The 24,736-nt window shown below is 48.5% G+C and overlaps 1 protein-coding gene across 1 annotated transcript in view; it reads right to left on the bottom strand.

The window, feature by feature from the left end:
- The window catches only part of NID2 (nidogen 2), a 74,093-nt gene that overhangs the window by 17,933 nt on the left and 31,424 nt on the right, over nucleotides 1-24,736 (bottom strand). Inside the window, exons 6-12 of the mRNA XM_028724419.2 lie at nucleotides 23,770-24,015; nucleotides 22,444-22,644; nucleotides 18,900-19,130; nucleotides 13,083-13,226; nucleotides 12,165-12,293; nucleotides 4,478-4,621; nucleotides 1,516-1,635 (exon numbers count right to left, since the gene is read on the bottom strand). Coding sequence (XP_028580252.2) covers nucleotides 1,516-1,635; nucleotides 4,478-4,621; nucleotides 12,165-12,293; nucleotides 13,083-13,226; nucleotides 18,900-19,130; nucleotides 22,444-22,644; nucleotides 23,770-24,015 — 1,215 coding nt within the window. The remainder of the gene's footprint in view (nucleotides 1-1,515; nucleotides 1,636-4,477; nucleotides 4,622-12,164; nucleotides 12,294-13,082; nucleotides 13,227-18,899; nucleotides 19,131-22,443; nucleotides 22,645-23,769; nucleotides 24,016-24,736) is intronic.

The raw sequence follows: 24,736 nt of genomic DNA, 5'->3' as shown, positions 1-24,736 counted from the left end.
CATCCTTGCACCCTGCCGTCAAAATCTGTGGAGGCGAAAAGGAGTTAGGACCGTATCGCTAGTGAACTTCGTGGCGTGATGCGGATTTGAACCCAGGCCTTCGACACCATGGTCCAACATCCTACGGCTAGCTACCCTGATGGGGCTATGTCTCTGCAGACATGAGGCCATTCTGTTGGGAGGCACCAATGCTTCTGAATACCAATTGCTGAAAACACAGGAGGGGAGAGGGCTCTTGAGTTCGAATCCTGCTTGTGGGTTCCCCCACGGGCATCTGGTTGGACGCTGTGGGGAACCAGGCAGAGGGCCTTCTCGGTAGTGGCACCCTCCCTGTGGAACGCCCTCCCATCAAGGAAATAAACAACTACAGTGGTACCTTGGTTCTCAAACGCCTTGGTACTCATACAACTTGGAACCCAAACACTGCACACCTGGAAGTAATTGTTCCAGTTTGCGAACTGTTTTCGGAAGCCGAACGTGCTCCGCTTTGAGTGTAACGCTGAGCTCTGTCTGTTTTTGCTATTTATTTTGCAATTTTGTTCTTGCAGCTCTTTTTGTTTTGTTTTTGTGACTGCATGGAACCCAGTTCAGCTACTGATTGATTGATTGATTGATTGATTGATTGATTGTGTGACTGCAGTACATTGTTTATTGCTTTCATTTTATGGATCCATGGTCTCGTTAGATAGTAAAATTCATGTTAAATTGCTGTTTTAGGGGTTGTTTTTAAAAGCGTGAATGGATGAATCCATTTTGCATTACAGTGGTACCTTGGGTTACATACGCTTCAGGTTACAGACTCCGCTATCCTCGGGTTAAGAACTTTGCTTCAGGATGAGAACAGAAATCGCGCACTGGCGGAGCAGCGACAGCAGGACATCCCATTAGCTAAAGTGGTGCTTCAGGTAAAGAACAGTTTCAGGTTAAGAACAGACCTCCAGGTTAAGAACAGACCTCCAGAATGAATTAAGTTCTTAACCCGAGGTACCACTGTATTTTCTATGGGAAAGCGCCTCGGTTTTCGAACGCTTTGGTTTTGAAACAGACTTCTGGAACGGATTAACTTTGAGAACCAAGGTATCACTGTATCTGACTTTTAGAAAACATCTGAAGGCAACCCTGTTTAGGGAAGTTTTTAATGTCTGATGTTTTATAGTGTTTTTAATATTCTGTTGGGAAACCCAGCCAGATGAGCAGGGTATAAATAGATAAATTATTACTATAAATTATTATTATTATTACAACAGGCTGCTGGACTGAATGTGCCACTGGCTGATCCAGCAAGCTCTTCTTACCTTCTTATGTTATTTTTGGACCAGGCTAGAAATTGAGGCCCTAACCCTTTCTGACTTCCTCATTTATCCCATGTGCATTGTAGCTCTCAGTCTGGAAACCTGCCTCGGCCATGACCTCGGGACAACCAGCCAAGCTCCCCACCGGAAGGGCGCTGGGTTTGTTGGGCAGCTGAAACGTCACAATCGAGCAGAGCCAGTTCTCCAGCCCCTGAGGCCGTACCTGGAGAGCAGCGGAAGCCATCGCCTTCGTAGCCAGCGAAACAGCGGCAGGAGAAGGAGCCGGGAGAATTGTAGCAATCGGCTGCCTGGTGGCACCTTCGCTCCGCACATTCGTCCACATCTGTGGAGGAGGAAGAAAAGACTGGGAGCATACAGGGGATAAATAGCCTGGGAAGCAGTTTGGACACAGGGATGTCCCAAGACGTATTGGGGTCTGTCAGGGAACTGCCATCAGTGCTGGAGGGAGAGAGCAAAATCCAGAGGGGTTCCAGAGAGCGTCCCGGGATTGGGAGAGGCAGCCCATCTTCTGGGGAAGAGAATCAGCGTAGCACCAGTGGAGAAGGGGGGCAGATGGGGGAAGCGGCGAGGCGGTCCCATTACTCCTTGCCGGGGACCAGCGGGGAGAGTAGAGGTCCTCCGCTGCCTGCGCCCTCCTTGCGCAGAAGGCTTTCGCGCAGAGAGAGTAGGAGGAGACTAGGCGTCAAAGAGCTTCTTTGCTGGAAGAAGTTTAAGAAACGCCCACTGACGGATTCTGCCAGCGATTGAGACAGCCATGGGAGAGTGGCTGTCCGGACAGAAAAGGTTCACTCAGGCAACCCAGCCAGGTGTTTGCACCGGCTTACGCACGAGCAACCCCGAGAACCATTACAGGGTCCAAGGGAGCAAAATAAGAATTTTCCGTCTAACTACTGTTGTCTATGCTCTGGTAACCTCAAGGTTAGATTACTGCAATGCGTTATACGTAGGGCTGCCTCTGAAGACGGTTCGGAAACTTCAGCTGGTGCAGAATTCAGCAGCCAGGTTGCTCACCGGAGCAAGATGGTTTGAGCCTATTGCACTGATCCTGGTCCGACTGCACTGGCTACCAATTAGTTTCTGGGCCCAATTCAAAGTGCTGGTTTTGGTTTTTGGACCCCAATACCTCCAGGACCACCTCTTTCCATATGAACCTACCCAGACCCTAAGAGCATCTTCCCAGGCCTTTGTTTGTGTGCCTCCTCCTCAAGAGGTCCAGAGGGTGGCAACACGAGAACGGGGCCTTCTCTGCAGTGGCTCCCCATCTGTGGAAAGCTCTCCCCAGGGAAGTTCGCCTGGCGCCTTCATTATACACCTTTAGGCGCCAGGCAAAAACGTTCCCTTTTTTGGTTGACCTGATCAACATCCCATACCCTTCAAAATGTGGCTCTTTTTGGGGGGGGTATTATTGGGTTGGGACACAGGTGGTGCTGTGGGTTAAACCACAGAGCCTAGGACTTGCTGATCAGAAGGTCGGTGGTTCGAATCCCCACGATGGGGTGAGCTCCCGTTGCTCGGCCCCTGCTCCTGCCAACCTAGCAGTTCGAAAGCATGTCAAAGTGCAAGTAGATAAATAGGTTCCACTCCAGCGGGAAGGTAAACAGCATTTCCGTGCGCTGCTCTGGTTCGCCAGAAGTGGCTTAGTCATGCTGGCCACATGACCCGGAAGCTGTACGCCGGCTCCCTCGGCCAATAAAACGAGATGAGCGCCACAACCCCAGAGTCGGCCACGACTGGACCTAATGGTCAGGGGTCCCTCTACCTTTACCTTTACAGTGGTACCTCGCAAGACGAATGCCTCGCAAGACAAAAAACTCACTAGACGAAAGGGTCGATTTTCCCTATGGGCTTGCTTCGCAAGACGGAAACGTCTTGCAAGTTTGTTTCCTTTTTCTTAACACCGTTTAATACAGTTGCGACTTGACTTCGAGGAGCAACTCATAGAACGTGGTGTGGTAGCCTTTTTTGAGGTTTTTAAAGACTTTGGTCATTTTTGAAGCTTTTCCAAAACTTTCCCGACACCGTGCTTCGCAAGACGACAAAAATCGCAAGACGACAAAACTCGCGGAACGAATTAATTTCGTCTTGCGAGGCACCACTGTATTATTGGGTTAGTGCTTGGGGGGGGGGGGTAAATAGTCAGTATATAAATTTTACACATGCTTGAGAAGGCAGGTGTTCCGCTCCTGGGAGTTTGGCGTCAGAAGCAAAGGCGAAAGAAATATCTTGAGCCCCTAAAATCTCCAGAGCCGAAAAGCCACTAAGCCCTGCTCTGACGTGGCTGGAGGCTCCTCAAAAGACCTCTGCGACAAACGCTCTCTTGTTCCAAAAGTGGTACAGGGGGAAAACTGGCTCAAAGTTTCAAACGTCAAGTCCGAGAGGCAACAATGGACTCTCAAACTAATATTATTTAGAAGGTAATAAGTGATGATGAGTTAGAGTAGGGAGGGAGAGAAAGAGAGAGAGAGAGATGAACGAGGCATCATTTTTAAAGCACATCCCGTTCAGACTGATAGGAAAAGGAACAGGTTTTTAGACCATTTTCACACACAAGAGAAAAAATGCAGGATGCACTTTTCGCAAAAGCCGTGGCCATGAACTGTTAGGGCTCTGGCTGCAGTTTAATCACCTGAGAGTTTCTATTTCCAAATAAATATATAAATAAGCAAAACCTCAATGTGTCATTTTTCTGGCAAATTCTTGAAGGATGGGAATTGTCGTCGATTTTACAAATCTGAGATACTTTGCAAGAACATGTTTAAACGGAATTGTGTTGAAATCATCGATTTCCTAATCATTCGAGGTCGTAATTCTAATCTCAAGTGTGATTGCTGTTCCAGTTCTGCGCCATCTGTACCATTTAATTTTGTTTATTGGTTTGTTTGCACACTCCTGTGTCACAGTGAGTATATCAAAGTGGTTTTTAGCAATAAAAACACAAAACCATAAAGAAAGAAAACGGACATCCATTAACCAATGTGGGAGGATGTATCCTTAATTAGCTGCATAGGCCTGGGGGGAAAGAAAAGTTTTCAGCAGGTTCTTAAAGCGTCCGCTGAATCTCTAGTGGGGGAGAGTTCCAGAGGACCAGACCGATTTCCTGCTGGTCTCGGAATCACCGAGGAAGGACAAGGCAAAGCCCAAGGCAAACCTCTTCTTCCACTTACCTGTGCAGTTGTGCCCATTGCCCGTGTAACCAGTGAGGCACACACAGCTGAATGAACCCCCTCCATGGTAGACGCATCGTGCCTGGTCGGACGGGGCGCAGGTGTGAGTGCCATCTGTGCAGGGATCGGATGGCGGGGCAACGGCTGGAAAGGAATGAAATCAGGAGTCAGCTATTATTGTGCAATCAAGATTCTTGCCGCTGTTGTCGCATACCTAAATAATGTCCATTTTTATTTTGGTAGCTCTTGATTTGAGATACCTAACAAAAACTCATCAGGTGTTTAACAAAATGTATTTTAAACATTTTTTTTCAATTCATTGTATATCATTTCCCAATATTTTTTAATGCATTTGCATTCCCACCACATATGAGAAAATGTTCCTTCCTTTTCCTTACATCTCCAAAATATGTTATTTTCTTTCCTAAACATCTTTGCCATTTTCACTGGTGTGATATACCGTATTTTTCGCCCTATAGGACGCACTTTTCCCCCTCCAAAAATGAAGGGGAAATCTGGGTGCGTCCTATGGGGCGAATGAAGGCTTTCGCTGAAGCTTGGAGAGCGAGAGGGGTCGGTGCGCACCGACCCCTCTCGCTCTCCAGGCTTCAGGAAGACACCCGCAGCCTAGGCAGCCCTGCGGGAGGTCCCGCAGGGCTGTCTAGGCTGCGGATAGCAGCCTGCTTCCTGGAGCGCCGGGCGCCCTGAAAGCAGAGCGTCCGGCGCTTCGGGAACACCTCCGCAGTCTAGGCAGCCCTGTGGGAGGTCCCGCAGGGCTGTCTAGGCTGTGGATAGAAGCCTGCTGCCCGGCGGGCGGGGCGTCCTGAAGCAGAGCGCCCCTCGTGCCAGGCATACTTCCACAGCGTGGGGAGCCCTGCAGGAGTTCCCCGCAGGGCTCCCCACGCTGCGGATAGCAGCCTGCCGCCCGGCGGGCGGGCGGGGCACCCTAAAGCAGGGTGCCCCTCGCGCTGGGCAGACATCGGCCAGCCCCACAAGCTCAGGGGACAGCAGGGAGGCGCAGCGCCGCCATCCCGCTGTTCCTCGACCTGGTTCGGTTTCCCCGACCTGCTTTTGGGGGGAAAATAAAGGGGGGGGAATTTCCTTTATTTCCCCCAAAAAAAACTAGGTGCGTCCTATGGGACAGAGCATCCTATGGGACGAAAAATACGGTACCATCTATACATCATTTTCATGTAATTCTCTCTTAATAGTATGCAATCTGTACATTTTATATCAACTTTCCATAATTTTTCCCAACTTTCAAATTGGATGTTGTGTCCCACATTCTGAGCCCACTTAATCATAACTGATTTAACCTCTTCCTCTTTGGTTTCCCACTCTAATAAAATACTATATGCTTTTTTTAACAATTTAAAATTCTCTTCCACTATTTCTTTTTGAAGACGGAAGAAATACCAATGGCAAGAAAAGCTGATGAACTATGCAGAATTGGCTAAACTAACAGACAAACTATGAGAGGACAAAAAGGACTTCAAAAGAGTCTGGAAACCATTTACAATTTATTTGCAGAAACAACAAAATGGACTGGATTCACTGGAAGGATTTGAATAAACTTTCACCATTTCATTTGAGTAACAGACATTTCAGAACAAAATAAAAAAATTCCTTCCAGTAGCACCTTCGGGACCAACTAAGTTTGTTACTGGTATGAGCTTTCGTGTGCATGCACACTTCTTCAGATACCATGCACATGAAAGGAATAAGCATGGACCAATGGTACCAATTAGTATGGGAAACAGCCCTACTAGAAAAATTAACCAATCAACTGAAACTGACACGGGGACAAATAGAAGAAGACGCCTTCACCCCGGTATGGCTCCCCTTTATCACATACACAGCCCAGCAAGACAACGACAAAAATCCACCAACAGCATAGAAATCAATATGGCTAACCTGATCCAAAACACCCACCCACCCCACTCACACACGAAAACAAAGACCACCACAGCCAACCCCAAATGGACAACCACACCCTAGGCCAACTCCAACCTCTCTCACCACCAAAGGAACACAAGTGAACAGCAGAGAACCTGCACAAGCAACGCTGACACCAAACCCCACATATACAGTGGTACCTCGCATTAAGAACTTAACTCGTTCTGGAGGTCCGTTCTTAACCTGAAACTGTTCTTAACCTGAAGCACCACTTTAGCTAATGGGGCCTCCTGCTGCCACCGCCGCCGCACAATTTCTGTTCTCATCCTGAAGCAAAGTTCTTAACCCGAGGTACTATTTCTGGGTTAGCGGAAACTGTAACCCGAAGCGTCTGTAACCTGAAGCATCTGTAACCCGAGGTACCACTGTAGTAAGTAAAATAGAAACATCGCCACCCGACCCCACCCCCACTCATCTTTCCCCCCCACCTCTTTCCCCCTTTTCCTCCTAATGTCTCAAAAAATGAAACCGATTTGTAAAAAAATAAAAAAATGTTACATGGGGGGGGGGGGAAATACGAGAGAGAGAGACGTTGCACATACCTTTGTAAATCAAAGAAAATCTTTAATAAAAATACATTTTTAAAAAGAACAAGCGCCGGCTCATCCTACTCCCCGAGTTCGGTGCTGTCAGCACTGATGGGGAAAACAGGGCATCAAATTAGAAGCTGGTATGGCTTTCATAATTCCGGGTCCGTCCCTGGAAAACCGGGTACTTGGAGGGTATGACTGCCTTGCTAGTAGGGCAAGGTCCGCTAAGTGCGCCGGCTTGGGATGCTCGCACAAGATCTCGTGGGAACCTGGGATGACCCCACAGGATCTCAAGAGCACCCCAAGATCCGGTGCGTCAAGAGGGCCTTGCTCACCCCCCAAGCAAAGTGGAAGGCTTAAAACATCTCTGCCTCGCTTGCATTTCTGTGATGGCCTGGGAATCTGATTCAGAGGCTGAACCTGAGGGATCCCAGCCTGCACAGGAGTCCCCGCCTCCAGAACCAGCTGAGCCGGGGCTGGGGCCTGAGCCTGAAGGGTCCTCACCTGTGCTGGATCCTCAGGTGCTGGCATCAGCTGAGTCTTCTCTGGCCCCTGAGGTGATGGAGGACCCATTGCCTGCAGGTGCTCCACTCTCAGCCCCATCAGAGGAAGCTGAGGTTGCCTCTGGGTCCGGTCACCCTCCAGCCTCTCCTGAGCTGCAGAGGCTCAGGGCAGAGAGGCGGAGGGAACTAAGTTCCCGCAGGAGGAGTGCTCGCCTCCAGGCCAGGAGAGGCGAGTCACCAGAGGATCGGGGCCGCCCTATGCCTCGGGGCAGATAAAAGCTGGCCAGCCCCAGTCCCAGGTTGTGGGAGCAACATCGTTGGTAACCTGTTTCTGCCAGCACCCTGTCCTGCTCTTACAGAGTTCCTGACCTCACCCGACTCCCTGCCTTGGACCCTGCTTCAGCTTTGACGGACAGCCTCCATACCCTCGACCTAGGACCGGATTCAGACCACGCTGCACGGTAACCCTCCCCAGGACCAGCACAATTTCACTGGTAGAATTTCAACTGCGTGTGGTTGAAATTGCGCAAGTTAAATGCGTGTATGATGCGATTGGACCACTAAAGAGGAATCTGGCTCCGGTTTGCTCTGCAACAGAGTGAAAGGATGGGGAACCTTGTGTGTGTGTGTCCCCCAGGTTGCTGTGCTAACTTTTCTCAGGATTTCCCCACATCCCACGGGGCTGCTCTCTGCAGTTGCAAAAGCACAGAAATCTGGTGCTGAGTTCAGCATTTATTTTTGCTTTTAAAAAGTTACGTTTCTAGTCCTCAAGGCCAAATTCAGGAGTGTCATATCCAATAAAATCTCAGAAGCCGAGAAGTCAACAAAGACTCTCCAAGCTTCCTTCTTTTCCAGATTAACACCATTCCACTGCATGCTTTCCTTCACAGCTAGCTGTAGCTGCAAATGGAGAGTTAATTGATACCATGCCGGAAAAAACCCCAAAGTCAAATTTTCCAACTGATGTCAGCAGAAGCCTGGGAAAAATGAGGTTCCAGAGATTGTGGTATTTGTTACGCCTGCGAAGGCTGACATTCCCAAGACTTCCCTCTCAAGAAACAAGTTAGGCAATGTTGAGGACTGGGCACAGACCATAATTAACAAGAGAACAGAGGCCTCACAGAATATGGTTATTGCCTGTGGAATTCAGCTTCCTGAGAAATTCTGCAATCATTAGGGGGGGGAAAACAACCAAGGTGCTAGTTCTCATCGTTATCTCTGAAAGTGCATGCACAAAGCCTTCTCAACAAAATGCCCAGTGGCTCATTGCACCAAATAGCTCCCTCAGCCTTTCCTCATAATTAACAAAAACTGCAAAGGAAAGATAAGAATAGCAAAATATTGCAATTTAAGGTAAACGGTGCGGAGATTATCAATTTGCATAATATATGCAGGTTACAGAATCCAGCACCAGAATTTAATTTTATTTTTAAGTATTTATAAGCGGCCCTGGGATTCTCTTGTGGGCGGAAGAAGCACCTGCATCAGAGAAGAGGACACTGGCAGAGGTGCCTCACAATGCCCTGTACCATTTCAGATGGCAAGCATTGCGGGGAGGAGTCGCTTTTGACCATTCCCTACATGCAGAAAAACAGCTCATCAGGGACCTGCTACTCTGCCAGGTGATGCTGAAGTTCTAAATCAGCATGTGATTTCCAGGAATAAAGAACTGGGCAAAGGGGTTTGAACAGGAGTAGCCAACCTGGCACCCTCCAGAGGCTGTCAGACTACAACTCCCATCACCCCCAGCCAGCAAGACCAATGGTCAGGGCTGATGGGAGCTGGAGTCCAACAAGATGGGGAATTCACCATGCCAGCCACACCTGGGGTGGAGGAAAAAGAAAGTCCATAACTGCCATGCTGAAGAGCAAGGAGGCCATCTGTCATGGGTGCTTTAGTTTAGATTCCTGCATGGCAGGGGGTTGGACTAGATGACCCCCAGGGTTCCCTTCCAACTCTACAAGTCTATGATTCTATGAAGGCGCTCAAGGCCACTTTCAGAGACGGGTGGCTATATTTTTTTTTAATCTTGTCTTTTTTTGTGTTGTGAACGCCCTAAGATCTACAGACGGAGGACGGTATACAAATACCATATTTTTCGCTCTATAAGACGCACCCGACCAGAAGACACACCTAGTTTTAGAGGAGGAGAACAAGAAAAAAATATTTTCTCCCTCTCTGCGCAGCGCCTCTCCAGCGAAGCGAAGTCAGAACAGCAAGAGGGATCGCTGTGCAGTGAAAGCAGCGATCCCTCTTGCTGTTCTGGCTTCTGGGATAGCCGCGCCAAGCCTCTTCAGGGCAGGGGAAGCGTTCCTCCCATTGCCCTGAAGAGGCTTCGCGCGGCTATCCCTGAAGCCAGAACAGCAAGAGGGATTGCTGCTTTCGCTGCGCAGCGATCCCTCTTGCTGTTCTGGCTTCTGGAATAGCTGCGCAGCCTGCATTCTCTCCATAAGATGCACACACATTTCCCCTTACTTTTTAGGAGGCAAAAAGTGCGTCTTATAGAGCAAAAAATACAGTAATCGTCACAATAAAGTGAATTTGCACTTTAGGGACGCAGGTGGCGCTGTGGGTTAAACCACAGAGCCTAGGACTTGCTGATCATATGGTTGGCGGTTCAAATCCCCGCGATGGGGTGAGCTCCTGTTGTTCGGTCCCTGCTCCTGCCAACCTAGCAGTTCGAAAGCATGCCAGTGCAAGTAGATAAATAGGTACCACTCCAGCGGGAAGGTAAACGGCGTTTCCGTGCGCTGCTCTGGTTCTCCAGAAGCGGCTTAGTCCTGCTGGCCACATGACCCGGAAGCTGTACGCCGGCTCCCTCGGCCAGTAAAGCAAGATGAGCGCCGCAACCCCAGAGTCGGTCACGACTGGACCTAATGGTCTGGGGTCCCTTTACCTTTAAAGTGAATTTGCAGGTGCATTCAACAGAGGTGCCAACAGAGAAAATCCCATTGCAGAAAAACGGAAAGCGGGGTGGTGGCTAAACAGCAGTTGAAATGAAGGCAACTGTTCCTTTTCTGAGACCAAACAGAGCCCGGACGTGCACTGTCCACCCAGAGCAACGCAAACCAGCTCCTCCCCAGACTGAAGCCAAGAGAAGACTTGTGCAGAAGACTCACGAGTGAACATGAAATAAGGGGTCAAAGGAGGACTCCAGCTGGGCAGGCTGGCTCGAGACATTTCGGGAACCTGCGACGCAAATCCAAAACGACAGCCCCCCTCACACTAATCCACACGGGGCAAGATCCGTCGGGAGGCTCTCTTGAGCAAGCCTAACCAAAACGATTTCTTGGCAGCTCAGCGATAGAAACCAAGTTTGCAAGAACGCAGAGAGCAAGCCATGGGGACAGAGGCCTTGTCTCCTAGAGTTCCCAGAGAACTGCTGCCAGTCCGAGCAACCAATACTGAACTGGATTGTTTTCTTATTCATTCCATAAAAATTATATACCGCTTGTTCGTTAAACAAAACAAAAAAACCCTCAATGCTGTTTGTAAAAAGATAAAACCAGAAAATCAATACAATTACAGTGGTACCTCGGGTTAAGTACTTAATTCGTTCCGGAGGTCCATACTTAACCTGAAACTGTTCTTAACCTGAAGCACCACTTTCGCTAATGGGGTCTCCTGCTGCTGCTGCGCTGCCGGAGCACGATTTCTGTTCTCATCCTGAAGCAAAGTTCTTAACCTGAAGCACTATTTCTGGATTAGCCGAGTCTGTAACCTGAAGCGTATGTAACCTGAAGCGTATGTAACCCCAGGTACCACTGTACAGTGGTACCTCTGGTTACGTACTTAATTTGTTCCAGAGGTCCGTTTTTAACCTGAAACTGTTCTTAACCTGAAGCACCACTTTCGCTAATGGGGCCTCCTGCCGCCGCCGCACGATTTCTGTTCTCATCCTGAAGCAAAGTTCTTAACCCGAGGTAATATTTCTGGTTTAGCGGAGTCTGTAACCTGAAGCGTATGTAACCAGAGGTACCACTGTACAGCCATACATACAAAAATTAAAAGACTAAAACCCACATTCACTTTCTAAGTTTCTGGGGGAGGGCAGCTTGTCTCAGCAGGAATGTTTTTAGCAGGCGCCAAAAAGAGTAAAGGGAAGACGCCTGCGTGGTCTCAACAGGCAGGGAGTTCCGAAGTTGCCACACTAAACGATCCAGACAAATGCAGAAAATGGGGATCATGTGGCACAGCAGGAGTGCCAAAGAACAAAAATACAGTGGTACCTTTAGTTGTGGACACGATCCGTTTCAGGGTGCCGTTCGCACCCCGAAAAGTCCACCTCTTCTGCGCATGTGCGCAGCGCGGTCAAGCACTTCTGCACATGCGCGAAGCACACAGATTGCTTTTGTGCATACACGCAGTGCGCAGAACGCTTCTGCACATGTGCGTGCAGCAAAACCCGGAAGTATACACTTCCAGGTTTGCATCGTTCGCAAGCTGAAAAGACGCAACATGAACCTAACGCAACACGTGGTATGACTGTATAAGGCAGCTTCCAAATTCTCTTTTCCCCCTTTTAATGGCAAAAGGAGCATCTTTGATGGCGCAGAATGCCAAGCGCGGCTAAGTCGAGGGATGCCACTCTCCACAGTCGCCCAATGCCTTCTTCTCCCCATCGCTTACTGCTCAGATTTCGGAGTTTGCGCCTCCCTCATGAGGACACGCCTTCCTCACCAGGGACTAGCCCCTTACCTACACAAGTGGCCCGGTCCCCTGCGATCTGGTACCCACTGGGGCACTCACACCGGTAGCTGCCAGGCGTGTTGACGCAGACGGACTCCAGGCTGCACCTACTGCGGCCCTCTTGGCATTCGTTGACATCTGAGGAGGAGGAGGAGAGGGGGGCAGGATGAATGGGGAGAAAAACACTCAGGCCGATTCTTCCAGGCGGTTCCGGCATCATTTCACATTATCAGCTGCACAGCTGCCAACTCCCCAGCCCTCCGCCCCCCCCCCCCGGCCTCCCCCTCCCCATGGCTCGTTCCGGCCAGCTACAAAAACACCACCAGAGCCAAACAGATCCAGATGTTTTCCAGGGAAAACAAAGTTCCAAGGCTTAACCTCTTAAGCGTGCTAAACACGGACAGATCGGCTTCAAATCACTCTATCTGCGGGGGCAGAAGTTCCCATTCTTCGACCCCCCCCCCAGCTCCTTGGCATAATGGTAAGATGTATAGATTGATATATTTTTATATAGGGAGAACATTCACAAATTAACTGCAGTACTTCTAGCTTGGTGGTCGTCCCTGCTTCCGGTGCATAGCTGTCGACGTTTCCCTTTTCTTGCGAGGAATCCTATTCGGAATAAGGGAATTTCCCTTTAAAAAGGGAAGACGTTGACAGCTATGCTCCAGTGGCCAGGAGTTCCACAGTTTAACTCCGCGCTACGTAAATCCTTCTTATTATCTGTCCTGACTCTTGGAATCCCCACTTGGCCCTTTAGGTTCACTGGGTGCCCTTGTGGCAGTCACTATCCCTCAGCCCAGTCTCCCTCGCAGGGTCGTTGTGAAGGTAAGACGCAGAGGGGAGTGTGACCGGCGCTGCCTTTAGCTCCTTGATGGGAAAGTGGGAGGTCAAAGTTGGAGTAATAGTAAGAGCAGCAATGCTCACCTGCACATTCCTTGCCATCACCCCAATATCCAGCCGAACATTCGCAGGTGTAATCCAGACCAGACCCTGGCTGGCAGCGGGCTGTTGTGTCGCATGAGTGCGTGCCATCGTAGCAGGGGTTCAAGGTGACTGTCCCAGAATCCTCTACAGGGGACAAGAAAAGGAAAGTGTATATGGTGTTTTTTTTAGTAGTAGTAGTAGTAATAATAATAATAATAATAATAATAATAATAATACAGTGGTGCCTCGCAAGACGAAAATAATCCGTTCCGCGATTCTCTTCGTCTAGCAGTTTTTTCGTCTTGCGAAGCAACCCTATTAGCGGTTTAGTGGCTTAGCGGCTATTAAAGGATTAGCGGCTAAGCTGCTAAAAGGCTATTAGCAGCTTAGCGGCTTACAAAAGGGGGGGGAGTAATAAAAAAACCGCAAGACTAGCAAGACCATAGGGGAAATCGTCTTGCGAAGCAACTCAGAAACGGAAAACCCTTTCGTCTAGCGGGTTTTCCGTCTTGCGAGGCATTCGTCTTGCGGGGCACCACTGTAATAATAATTTATTTCTACCCCACCCATCTGGCCGGGTTTCCCCAGCCACTCTGGGCAGCTTTCAACAAAAGATTAAAAATGCATTAAAACATCAGTCGTTAAAAACTTCCTAAACAGAGTTGCCCTCAGATGTCTTCTAAAAGTCATATAGTTGTTTATGCCCTTGACATCTGATGGGAGGGCGTTCCACAGGACGGGTGCCACCACCGAGAAGGCCCTCTGCTTGGTTTCCTGTAACTTCACATCTCACAGGGAGGGAACCGCCAGAAGGCCCTCGGCACTGGACCTCCATGTCCAGAGACGCTCCTTCAGGTCTACTGGGCCGAGGCCGTTTAGGGCTTTAAAGGTCAGCACCAACACTTTGAATTGTGCTCAGAAACGTACTGGGAGCCAACGTAGGTCTTTCAAGACAGGTGTTATGTGGTCTCGGTGGTAGTACAGCTTACATTCATTTTTATTATTTTTCTTCAACATCATATCATGAGATATCCAAACCAAGAAGCTGGTGTTCAGGCAATGCATGCAAAACAACAAACAAATAACCTAATATCTTATCCCGGACGACTGTTTACATAAAGGTGATAAACTGCTTAAGTTAACCAATAAGTGTGCGGAGAGTTTCCTATTTTCGTTTTTAGCTGGGGAAGTAATATAAAGCTGTGCCATTCGATGACAAAGGAGTCTTTGTGCTAAAGGCCTCTGCACCAATGTTGTTATTTTATTTTTCCACAGGCGCTATTGGCCAGACTTCACACAGAGAGGTTTTAAAGAGAAGATGCAGAAGGAAGTAGAAAAGACTCAGAGCTTGAGACGCCTCCCTCTGCCATCCCCTGTATTTCTTTGGGGGGGGGGAGCAGGGGGAATGACTGCTTCGTTTCTGTGCCACATTTATATCATATCCTTCCTCCAATGTTCTCCAGAGAGTATACCTGTCATGGTCTCACTTTATTCTGACAACAACCTTGCATCACAGAGTCTGCCTTTAAATACTGTTGTTGTTGTTGTTTAGTTGTTTAGTGGTGTCCGACTCTTCGTGACCCCCTGGACCAGAGCACGCCAGGCACTCCTGTCTTCCACTGCCTCCCCCAGTTTGGTCAAACTCATGCTGGTAGCGTCAAGAACACTGTCCAACCATCTCGTCCTCTTTCGTCCCCTTCGCCTTGTGCCCTCCATCTTTCCCAACATCAGGGTCTTTTCCAGGGAGTCTTCTCTTCTCCTGAGGTGGCCAAAGTCTTGGAGCCTCAGCTTCATGATCTGTCCTTCCAGTGAGCACTCAGGGCTGATTTCCTTCAGAATGGAGAGGTTTGATCTTCTTGCAGTCCATGGGACTCTCAAGAGTCTCCTCCAGCACCAGAATTCAAAAGCATCCATTCTTTGGCGATCAGCCTTCTTGATGGTCCAGCTCTCACTTCCATACATCACTACTGGGAAAACCAGAGCTTGAACTATACGGACCTTTGTTGGCAAGGTGATATCTCTGCTCTTTAAGATGCTGTCTAGGTTTGTCATTGCTTTTCTCCCAAGAAGCAGGAATCTTTTAATTTCGTGACTGCTGTCACCACCTGCAGTGATCATGGAGCCCAACAAAGTAAAATCTCTCACTGCCTCCATTTCTTCCCCTTCTATTTGCCAGAAGGTGATGGGAACAGTGGCCATACTAGTTGCTAGGAATCACAAGTGCCGAAGAGGGAGGGGGCACTCAGTAAATAAAAAAGAAATTGTTATTTAGGGGAACTGAATTTAATTCTAAATTATATTCTGAAAACGTGGGAGATTTCAAGGGATAAAAAAAATGGAGGTAATGTGCTATATTAGAAGCAAAAAAAAAAAACTTGTTTTGATGAATTGGAAGAGCCGCAAAAAGATTCCATTGAGCACATGGATTGATAATATGAACTGATTAGCTACATATGAATGAATGTCAACGCAAATTAAGAATGGATGAATATGAAGAAATCTGGAACGAATATTTAAGCGATAAGGCGGATGGTGGTGGGAAGGAGGGGGAGGAGAGAGAGGTGGGGAAATATTGTTAAAAAGGTGTAGTCATAGGTATATCAGTGTATTCAAATCTGAATTGTCAAATTGTGTTATTAGTGTTATTGCGGTTTCTGTTGTAGTGTCTTTTGCGGTTGTTGTTTGTATCGAAAAAATGATTAAATACTTATTGTTTTTTAAAAAGGTGCCTGCTTTGGGGCAGCTGTCTGGCCACCGTGGGAACAGGATGCTGAACCAGGTGGGCCTTAAACCTCAAACAGCAGCCAGGGGCAGTTGTTTTTGCTCTTTCCTCTTCCTATGGTGCCCTCCTTCCGGTCGAAAGAGCACAGATCAAGAGTGCTCCAACTACAAATATCAATAGCAGCCAGTTCAATGGAGAGGTGTGGGAGACAGGTAGCCAGTTCTCAGTGAAGTGGTAAACCACATGAGACTGCCAATGTATGCTTAAATAATTGATTGCTATATATATATATATATATTATATTGTTGTTGTTTAGTCGTTTAGTCATGTCCGCCTCTTCGTGACCCCATGAACCAGAGCACACCAGGCACTCCTGTCTTCCACTGCCTCCCGCAGTTTGGCCAAACTCATGCTGGTAGCTTTCAGAACACTGTCCCACCATCTCGTCCTCTGTCGTCTCCTTCTCCTTGTGCCCTTCATCTTTCCCAACATCAGGGTCTTTTCCAGGGAGTCTTCTCTTCTCATGGGGTGGCCAAAGTCTTGGAGCCTCAGCTTCACAATCTGTCCTTCCAGTGAGCACTCCATATATATGTATATCTATATATTGATATTGAAATACTTGAAAGACTTTGTTGTCACTTGTACAACTTGTATATAGTGAGATTACAAGAGCACCCCCCACTCAGCTCTCTTAGTCTTAATTCCCCTCATTTACTGACAGTTGCCCTGTTGTTATCTTTTCATTCAGCAGCCTAACAGCCCACGTATAGAAGCTGTTCTTTACCCTGTTGGTGTGACTAATCCTGCTTCTATATCTTCTCCCCAAGGGCAGGAGATCAATAGAGTGCCGGCCAGGGTGTGAATCATTCCTGAGAATTTTCCTCACTCTCCTAAGGCAACATTCTTCTGCTATTTCATCCAGCGGATTCATGGGACAGCCCATAATATCTTGTGCTGTATTCACCACCCTCTGTAAAAGGTAAAGGGACCCCTGACCATTAGGTCCAGTTGTGGCCGACTCTGGGGTTGCGGCGCTCATCTTGCTTTACTGGCCGAGGGAGCCGGCGTACAGCTTCCGGGTCATGTGGCCAGCATGACTAAGCTGCTTCTGGCGAACCAGAGCAGCGCACGGAAACACCATTTACCTTCCCGCCAGAGTGGTCCCTATTTATCTACTTGCACTTTGAGGTGCTTTCGAACTTCTAGGTGGCCAGGAGCAGGGACCGAGCAACGGGAGCTCACTCTGTCGCAGGGATTCGGCGCGGCCACAGAATGTTCGGAGATGTGTTAACTCCCAAGAGCAAAGGAGGCCTCTCTCTGAAAACCAGGGAGGCCGGATCTCAGCCAGCCTGCAACACGAACCCCACATCTGATGTTACGAAAGCAAAACAGGACTGTTGCATCTCCTTCCAGAATCTTTGCAAGTTGCTCGTATGTCCCTCTCGCTGTGGCCCAGAGAACCGGCTGTCCTCCCAACCATCTCCCCGGGTCCTGCAGTTGTGCAAACAGCTCCATCCTCCTTTGGCTATTTTTACAACCAGGTTATAAAGCGCTTGGATTACAAACTGGAGATCTGGAACTCATTTGTGCGCTTAAGGAGAGAGGGAGGGAGAGGAGGAGGGAGAACAACAAACTGCATCTTTTGTTTCTGGAGATGAAGCTGTGAGCAGTAGACCACCCCAACTCTTTCTCTCTCTTTCTCTCTCTTTCTCTCTGTGGGAATTCCTACCTCTCGCCCCACAAACACTGAAATCACTCTATCGCTACCAGGAAGAAGCCTCATCCATTCTCCAGGATTGCTCTGTCGGAAAACCATTTTCGCAGGCTGCGTATTGCAAAACCCGGGAGACGAAGGAGAGAGCAACCCGCAGCCCACACCAGCTTTATCATTCCTGCCCTGTGGAACGCCCTCCCATCAGATGTCAAGGAAATAAGCAGCTATCTGACTTTTAGAAGACATCTGAAGGCAGCCCTGCATCAATCAGTTTTTAACGTTTGATGTTTTATCGTGTTTTTAATATTCTGTTGGGAGCCGCCCCAGAGTGGCTGGGGAAACCCAGCCAGATGGGTGGGGTATAAATATATTATTACTGTGGTACCTTTGGTTGCGAACGGGATCCGTTCCGGAGGCCCGATCGCAACATGAAAAGAGCACAACCTGCAGCGGCGCATCTGCACACGCGCAGGTTGCGATTCGCTGCTTCTGCGCATGCAGGCGACGTCATTTTGCACTTCTGCGCATGCGTGAGCTGCGAAACCCGGAAGTAACCCTTTCCGGTACTTCTGGGTCACCGCAGGACGTAATCTGAAAGAACGTAACGTGAAGCGGACGTAACATGAGGTACAACTGTATTATTCTTCTCCACCACCCAAAAAACCATCCCTGCAGTGTCCTCTGTGGCCAACTCAGTGAAAACGTGGTTTGGGAACGGTGCAGGTACAATACGATACGGTAATCTTTATTGTCATTGTCCCATACAGAACATCGAAATTGAAAAATCTACATAAAATATTCAAAACCCAACAAGCCTGCTATTCCAGATATCCCAACCTGGTTAGCCCCCTAAAAACTCTGATACCCAATTTTTAAATACAATATACTCCCATAGAGACTCCTTAAAGTAAAGGTAAAGGGACCCCTGACCATTAGGTCCAGTCATGGCCGACTCTGGGGTTGCGGCACACATCTCGCTTTACTGGCTGAGGGAGCCGGTGTACAGCTTCCGGGTCATGTGGCCAGCATGACTAAGCCGCTTCTGGCAAACCAGAGCAGTGCACGGAAACACCGTTTACCTTCCCACCGGAGTGGTACCTATTTATCTACTTGCACTTTGACGTGCTTTCAAAATGCTAGGTTGGCAGGAGCAGGGACCGAGCAGCAGGAGCTCACCCCATCGCGGGGATTCGAACCGCTGACCTTCTGATCGGCAAGTCCTAGGCTCTGTGGTTTAACCCACAGCACCACCCGTATCCCAGAGACTCATTACACTGCATTTAAAACCAGAAACGTGTTTGGGTAAAAGCCAGCAACTGGCATCTGGGGGCATATTGTCTCTTCCGTGAATCTGCCTGACCTGCTTTTAAAGACAACGTACCTCCCAGGGGTCCAATCTGGTTGGTGACAGCATAGCGAAGCACACTCTCCTCCTCGTTGTACAAGGCAAAGATGCGGTCCACGGTCAGCTGCTGGGCGGCGGGGAAGAGCCTGCGGTGATGGGCGTGCCGGCACTCTTGGTAGGTGATGTTTTGGTGCAGGCGGTAAGAGAAGGTTTGGCTGACATTTCCAGAAACAAGGGAATACTCCCGATAGGACGTGGACGTCACAACTGGGGAAAAGAGGAAAGGGGGAGTGCTGGGTTCATCTTAGAAAATAATAATAATAATAATAATAATAATAATAATAATAATAATAATAATTTATTTATATCCCGCCCTCCCCAGCCAAAGCCGGGCTCAGAGCAGCTAACAACAGTAAAATGATACAACATTCTAAAATCAATTCATTATAAAATCAGTTCAAATCAAATTGATGGCAACCATTCATAGCTGTCAACCGTCCCTTATTTGACGGGAAAGTCCCTTATCCCAGTGTCATGTCCTGCTGCTGTCCCTTATTGATGATGTCCCTTAAATTTCCTGGGTTTCAAAGGAAGCAGCTCCTCTCCCTCCCTCCCTGCCAGCCAGGGAGGAGGGAGGCTCCAACTGTGTTGCTTGGCTGCATTGCTCACCCAATAAGGAGTCTTGGCTGCTGGTTGACTAAAATCCCTTATTTTGGCTGCTGATCCCTTATTTTCGAGGCTGCTGGTCCCTTATTTTCAAATCTGTAAGTTGACAGCTATGCAACCATTGGGCTAGAGTTCTGTGAAGAATTACCAAAGGAGGGGGTCAGGCTGTGCCTTGGCCAAAGGCCTGGTGGAACAGCTCTGTCTTGCAGGCCCCGTGGAAAGATGTCAAGTCCCGCATGGCCCTAGTCTCTTGTGACAGAGCATTCCACCAGATTGGGGCCACGACCGAAAAAGCCCTGGCTCTGGTTGAGGCCAGTCTAACCTCCCTGTGGCCTGGGACCTCCAAGGTGTTTTTGTTTGAAGACCGTAAGGTCCTCCGTGGGACATACCAGGAGAGGCGGTCCCGTAGGTACGAGGGTCCTAGGCCGCATAGGGCTTTAAAGGTTAAAACCAGCACCTTAAACCTGATCCTGTACTCCACCGGGAGCCAGTGCAGCTGGTATAGTACTGGGTGAATGTGATCTCGCAGCGAAGACCCCGTAAGGAGTCTCGCTGTGTCATTCTGTACCCGCTGGAGTTTCTGGGTCAGTCTCAAGGGCAGCCCCACGTAGAGCGAGTTACAATAATCCAGTCCGGAGGTGACCGTCGCGTGGATCACAGTGGCTAGGTCAGAGCGAGAGAGGTAAGGAGCCAACTGCTTAGCTTGGCGGAGATGAAAAAACGCCGCCTTTGTTATAGCTGCAATCTGCGCCTCCATGGAAAGGGAGGTGTCGAAGATTACACCCAAACTCTTAACGGACAGTGCTGGCACTAATTGCGCCCCTGCAAGAGATGGGAGTTGCCCCCCCAATCCCATATCGTCCCGTCCCAGCCAAAGGACATCTGTCTTTGAAGGATTTAGCTTCAACCGGCTCCCACATAACCATCCAGCCACAGCTTCCAAACATCTGATCAGCGTGTCTGGGGCCGAGTCAGGATGGCCATCCATCAACAGATAGAGTTGGGTGTCATCAGCATACTGATGGCAGCCCAGCCCAAAACTCCGGACAAGCTCCGGACAAAATCACTGCCTCCTCTACAGGTGTGCATCACAAAATCATAGAATTGTAGAGCTGGAAAGGACCATTTAGGGCCATTTAGTTCAACCCCCTACAATGCATGAATCTTTTGCCCAAGGTGGGATTCGAACCCACAACCTTGAGATGAAGAGTCTCATGCTCCACCGACTGAGCTATCTCAGTGGTACAGTTATGGCAATCACCCAGAAGTATGTCAGACAGCATGATAGAAAAAGAAAAAGAAAAAGCAGACATTGATATGTTTTGCTCTAAAAAAAATTAACAATTTAATGGTGGTTCATTTATATATTCCTTCCTTCCTTCCCTCCTTCCCCCCAGGACTTTCCTTTTTGGTGTTTTGGGTGTTTATTGTTACAGATACTAAGATGCTGCCGCCCACCTTAAGTGAAAAGGCTAACATGACAGATTGCTTCCTTTTGAGCCCAGGAGGTGAATTGTTTTATTTACCATATTTTTCGCTCCATAAGACGCAGCTATTGTTTTAGAAGGGGAATGCAAGACAAAGGATATTCTTTAAAGGGAGCGTTGATCAGAGCCTATATGCATCCCAGGCTCTGCTCAGCACTCCCTTTCACGAGCCGCGTGGAGCGTATGTGCGGCGCTTGCAGGCTTTTACCCAAGGAGGGAGAAGGGCAGCGCGTCACTGATGGGCTGCCCTTCTCCCTCCTCGGGGAAAAGCCCCCAAGAGCCACACACACGCTCCATGAGGCTCTTTAAAGGGAGCGCGGCTCTTGGGGGCTTTTCCGGGAGGTGAGGGAAGGGACTGAGGGGCTAAGCCAGAAGCTAGAACAGGGAGAGGGAGCGCTACACAGCGATCCCTCTCGCTGTTCTGGCTTCTGGGATAGCTGCGCAGCCTGCATTCGTTCCATAAGAAGAGAAGAGGAGTTTGGATTTGATATCCCGCTTTATCACTACCCGAAGGAGTCTCAAAGCGGCTAACATTCTCCTTTCCCTTCCTCCCCCACAACAAACACTCTGTGAGGTGAGTGGGGCTGAGAGACTTCAGAGAAGTGTGACTGGCCCAAGGTCACCCAGCAGCTGCATGTGGAGGAGCGGGGAAGCGAACCCGGTTCACCAGATTACGAGTCCACCGCTCTTAACCACTACACCACTCTGGCTCTCATAAGACGCACACACATTTCCCCTTACTTTTTAGGAGGGAAAGGTGCGTCTTATAGAGCGAAAAATACGGTATTTAAATTTACATACAGCCCTTCTGTAGATCTCAGGATGGTTCACAGCATAAAAACACGAGATCAAAACGTAAAATGCACAATAAAAACACAAACAAGAACAACACAGAACAATAACACCCCCTCCCACAAACACGTTTAGAAGAATATGGGATGCTAGCTCCAGCTAGGAACATAGGATACAATACGAGGATCTTTATTGTCATTGTCCCATACAGAACAATGAAATTGAAAATCTTCATCAGGCATTCAGAAACCAACAAGGCTGCTATCCCAGCTATCCTAGCCTGGTTAGCCTCCTAAAAACTCTGATACCCCATAATTAAATACAATACACACTTGGTCCATCTAACTGGCCTACACTGACTGGCTTCAGGGCCAAGGGGGTATTTGAATTATTATTATTATTATTATTATTATTATTATTATTATTATTATTATTGACTGACAGTCTTGCTGGTTATGAGACTCTTCACAGAACACATTTTTTGGTGCAAACTAAGTCTTTTCCTGCTGAAGAACTTTGGAATGCTCGGCGTACGAAATTTATAGATTCCTATTCGCGGGGGGAAAGACGATTTTGCAAAGCACAAAACACAACACAGCTTCTTACGGTCAAACTGAGCCTGGGCTTGTCCATACCTGAATCTGAGTAGTGGTAGATCTCCTTGAAAGGTGCAATGTGGACGGTGAAGTCCTCAGGGATGTAGGGCACCTGACCTTGAATTTCAGTCCGAACGCTGAGGTAATTCTCTGCATCCAGCCCGTCGGCGGTTTGCTTGACCGAAACCTTTTCCTCTCCAGGATAGAAAGTGGCTTCAAAATGGTGAGTGAATTTAGCACCTATAGTGGGGAGAGGGAAAGACCCGGAATATTTTATTTGTATTTATTTTAAAATTATCTTTCTTAACCACCTATTGCCATAAGGTTCCTGGGGCAACATAACCAGCAACATACGATACAATAATCTTTATTGTGGTTGTCCCATACAGAACAACGAAATTGAAATTGAAAAAATCTACATCAGACATTCAAAAACCAACAAGGCTGCTATTCCAGCTATCCCAGCCTGTTTAGCCCCCTAAAAACTCTGATACCCCATAATTAAATACAATATACTCCCGTAGAGACTACCTTAAAGGTAAATGTAAAGGTAAAGGGACCCCTGACCATTAGGTCCAGTCGTGACCAACTCTGGGGTTGCGGCGCTCATCTCGCTTCATTGGCCGAGGGAGCTGGCGTACAGCTTCCGGGTCGTGTGGCCAGCATGACTCAGCCGCTTCTGGCGAACCAGAGCAGTGCACAGAAACGCCGTTTACCTTCCCGCCGGAGCGGTACCTATTTATCTACTTGCACTTTGACGTGCTTTCGAACTGCTTGGTTGGCAGGAACAGGGACCGAGCAACGGGAGCTCACCCCGTCGCGGGGATTCAAACCGCCGACCTTCTGATCGGCAAGTCCTAGGCTCTGTGGTTTAACCCACAGTGCTACCCGCGTCCCTCTCATTTTAAAAGTAGCCCATGGATCAAAACCGTAAGGGGAAGGAAACATAAGGATCAGACTGAGTCCAGACCAAAGGCCAGGCAGAACGGCTCTGTCATGCAGGCCCTGCGGAAAGATCTCAAGTCCTGCAGGGCCCTAGTCTCTTGTGACAGAGCGTTCCACCAAGTCGGGGCCAGTACTGAAAAGGCCCTGGCCCTAGTTGAGACCAATTTAACCACCTTGCGACTTGGGACCTCCAAAATGTTGTTATTTGTGGACCTTAAGGTCCTCCATGGGGCAGACCAGGAGAGGCGGTCCTGTAGGTACGTGGGTTCTCTGCTTTAAAAAAAAGATGGGAGGCATGGTTTGTGAGGGCTGTGGCCTGGGGAGAGACCGGAGGGATGGGTTGAGAGGTCCGGCATCCTCCAGGCTTGAAGTTCCCCCGACCCTGGCGTCAACCCTCGCCTGTTCTCCCCGGGGACTCACCAGCGATCCTGAAGCCATTTTTGTAGCCCGGTTTCTCCAGAGCAAAAAGCCAGCCGAAAAATCCCCCGATGGGAGCCAGAGGCATCAGAGACCTGGCGGCCGGCTGAGGGATGTGGCTGATGGCCGTGTAGGCTCGCCCGTCGTTGCCGACAATGTAGGCATGCATGTCCACTTCTCCAAAGCGCAGCGGCGTCCGGCCCACCAGCAGGTCTCCGCTCACCTTGCCGTTGAGACGGTGAGCAGCGCCTGAGAAAGCCAGAGGAGACTTTTAGCCGAAGCAGAATCACCACCACCACCATCATCATTTTATTGTTTGTACCCCGTCCATCTGACTGGGTTGCCCGAGCCACACTGGGCGGCTCCCAACAGAATATTAAGAACATGATATAATAATAATAATAATAATAATAATAATAATAATAATAATAATAATAATAATTTATTTATACCCATCTGGCTGGGTTGCCCGAGCCACACTGGGTGGCTCCCAACAGAATATCAAGAACATGATAAAATAATAACAATAATAACAATAACAACAACAACAACAACAACAACAATAATTATTTATTTATTTATTTATTTATTTATTTATGCCCATCTGGCTGGGTTGCCCGAGCCACACTGGGTGGCTCCCAACAGAATATTAAGAACATGATAAAATAATAATAATAATAATAATAATAATAATAATAATAATAATAAATTTATTTATTTATTTATACCCATCTGGGCGGCTTTCAACAGAATATTACAATACAATAGTCTGTTAAACATTAAAAGCTTCCCTAAACAGGGCTGCTTATAGATGTCTTCTAAAAGTCTGGTAGTTGTTGTTCTCTTTGACATCTGATGGGAGGGCGTTCCACAGGGCGGGTGCCACCACCGAGAAGGCCCTCTGTCTGGTTCCCTGTAACTTGGCTTCTTGCAGCGAGGGAACCGCCAGAAGGCCCTCAGCGCTGGACCT

Source organism: Podarcis muralis, chromosome 1 (assembly GCF_964188315.1).
Source record: "Podarcis muralis chromosome 1, rPodMur119.hap1.1, whole genome shotgun sequence".
NCBI classification, from domain to species: domain Eukaryota; kingdom Metazoa; phylum Chordata; class Lepidosauria; order Squamata; family Lacertidae; genus Podarcis; species Podarcis muralis.
This window is presented reverse-complemented; position numbering and strand designations above follow the sequence as displayed.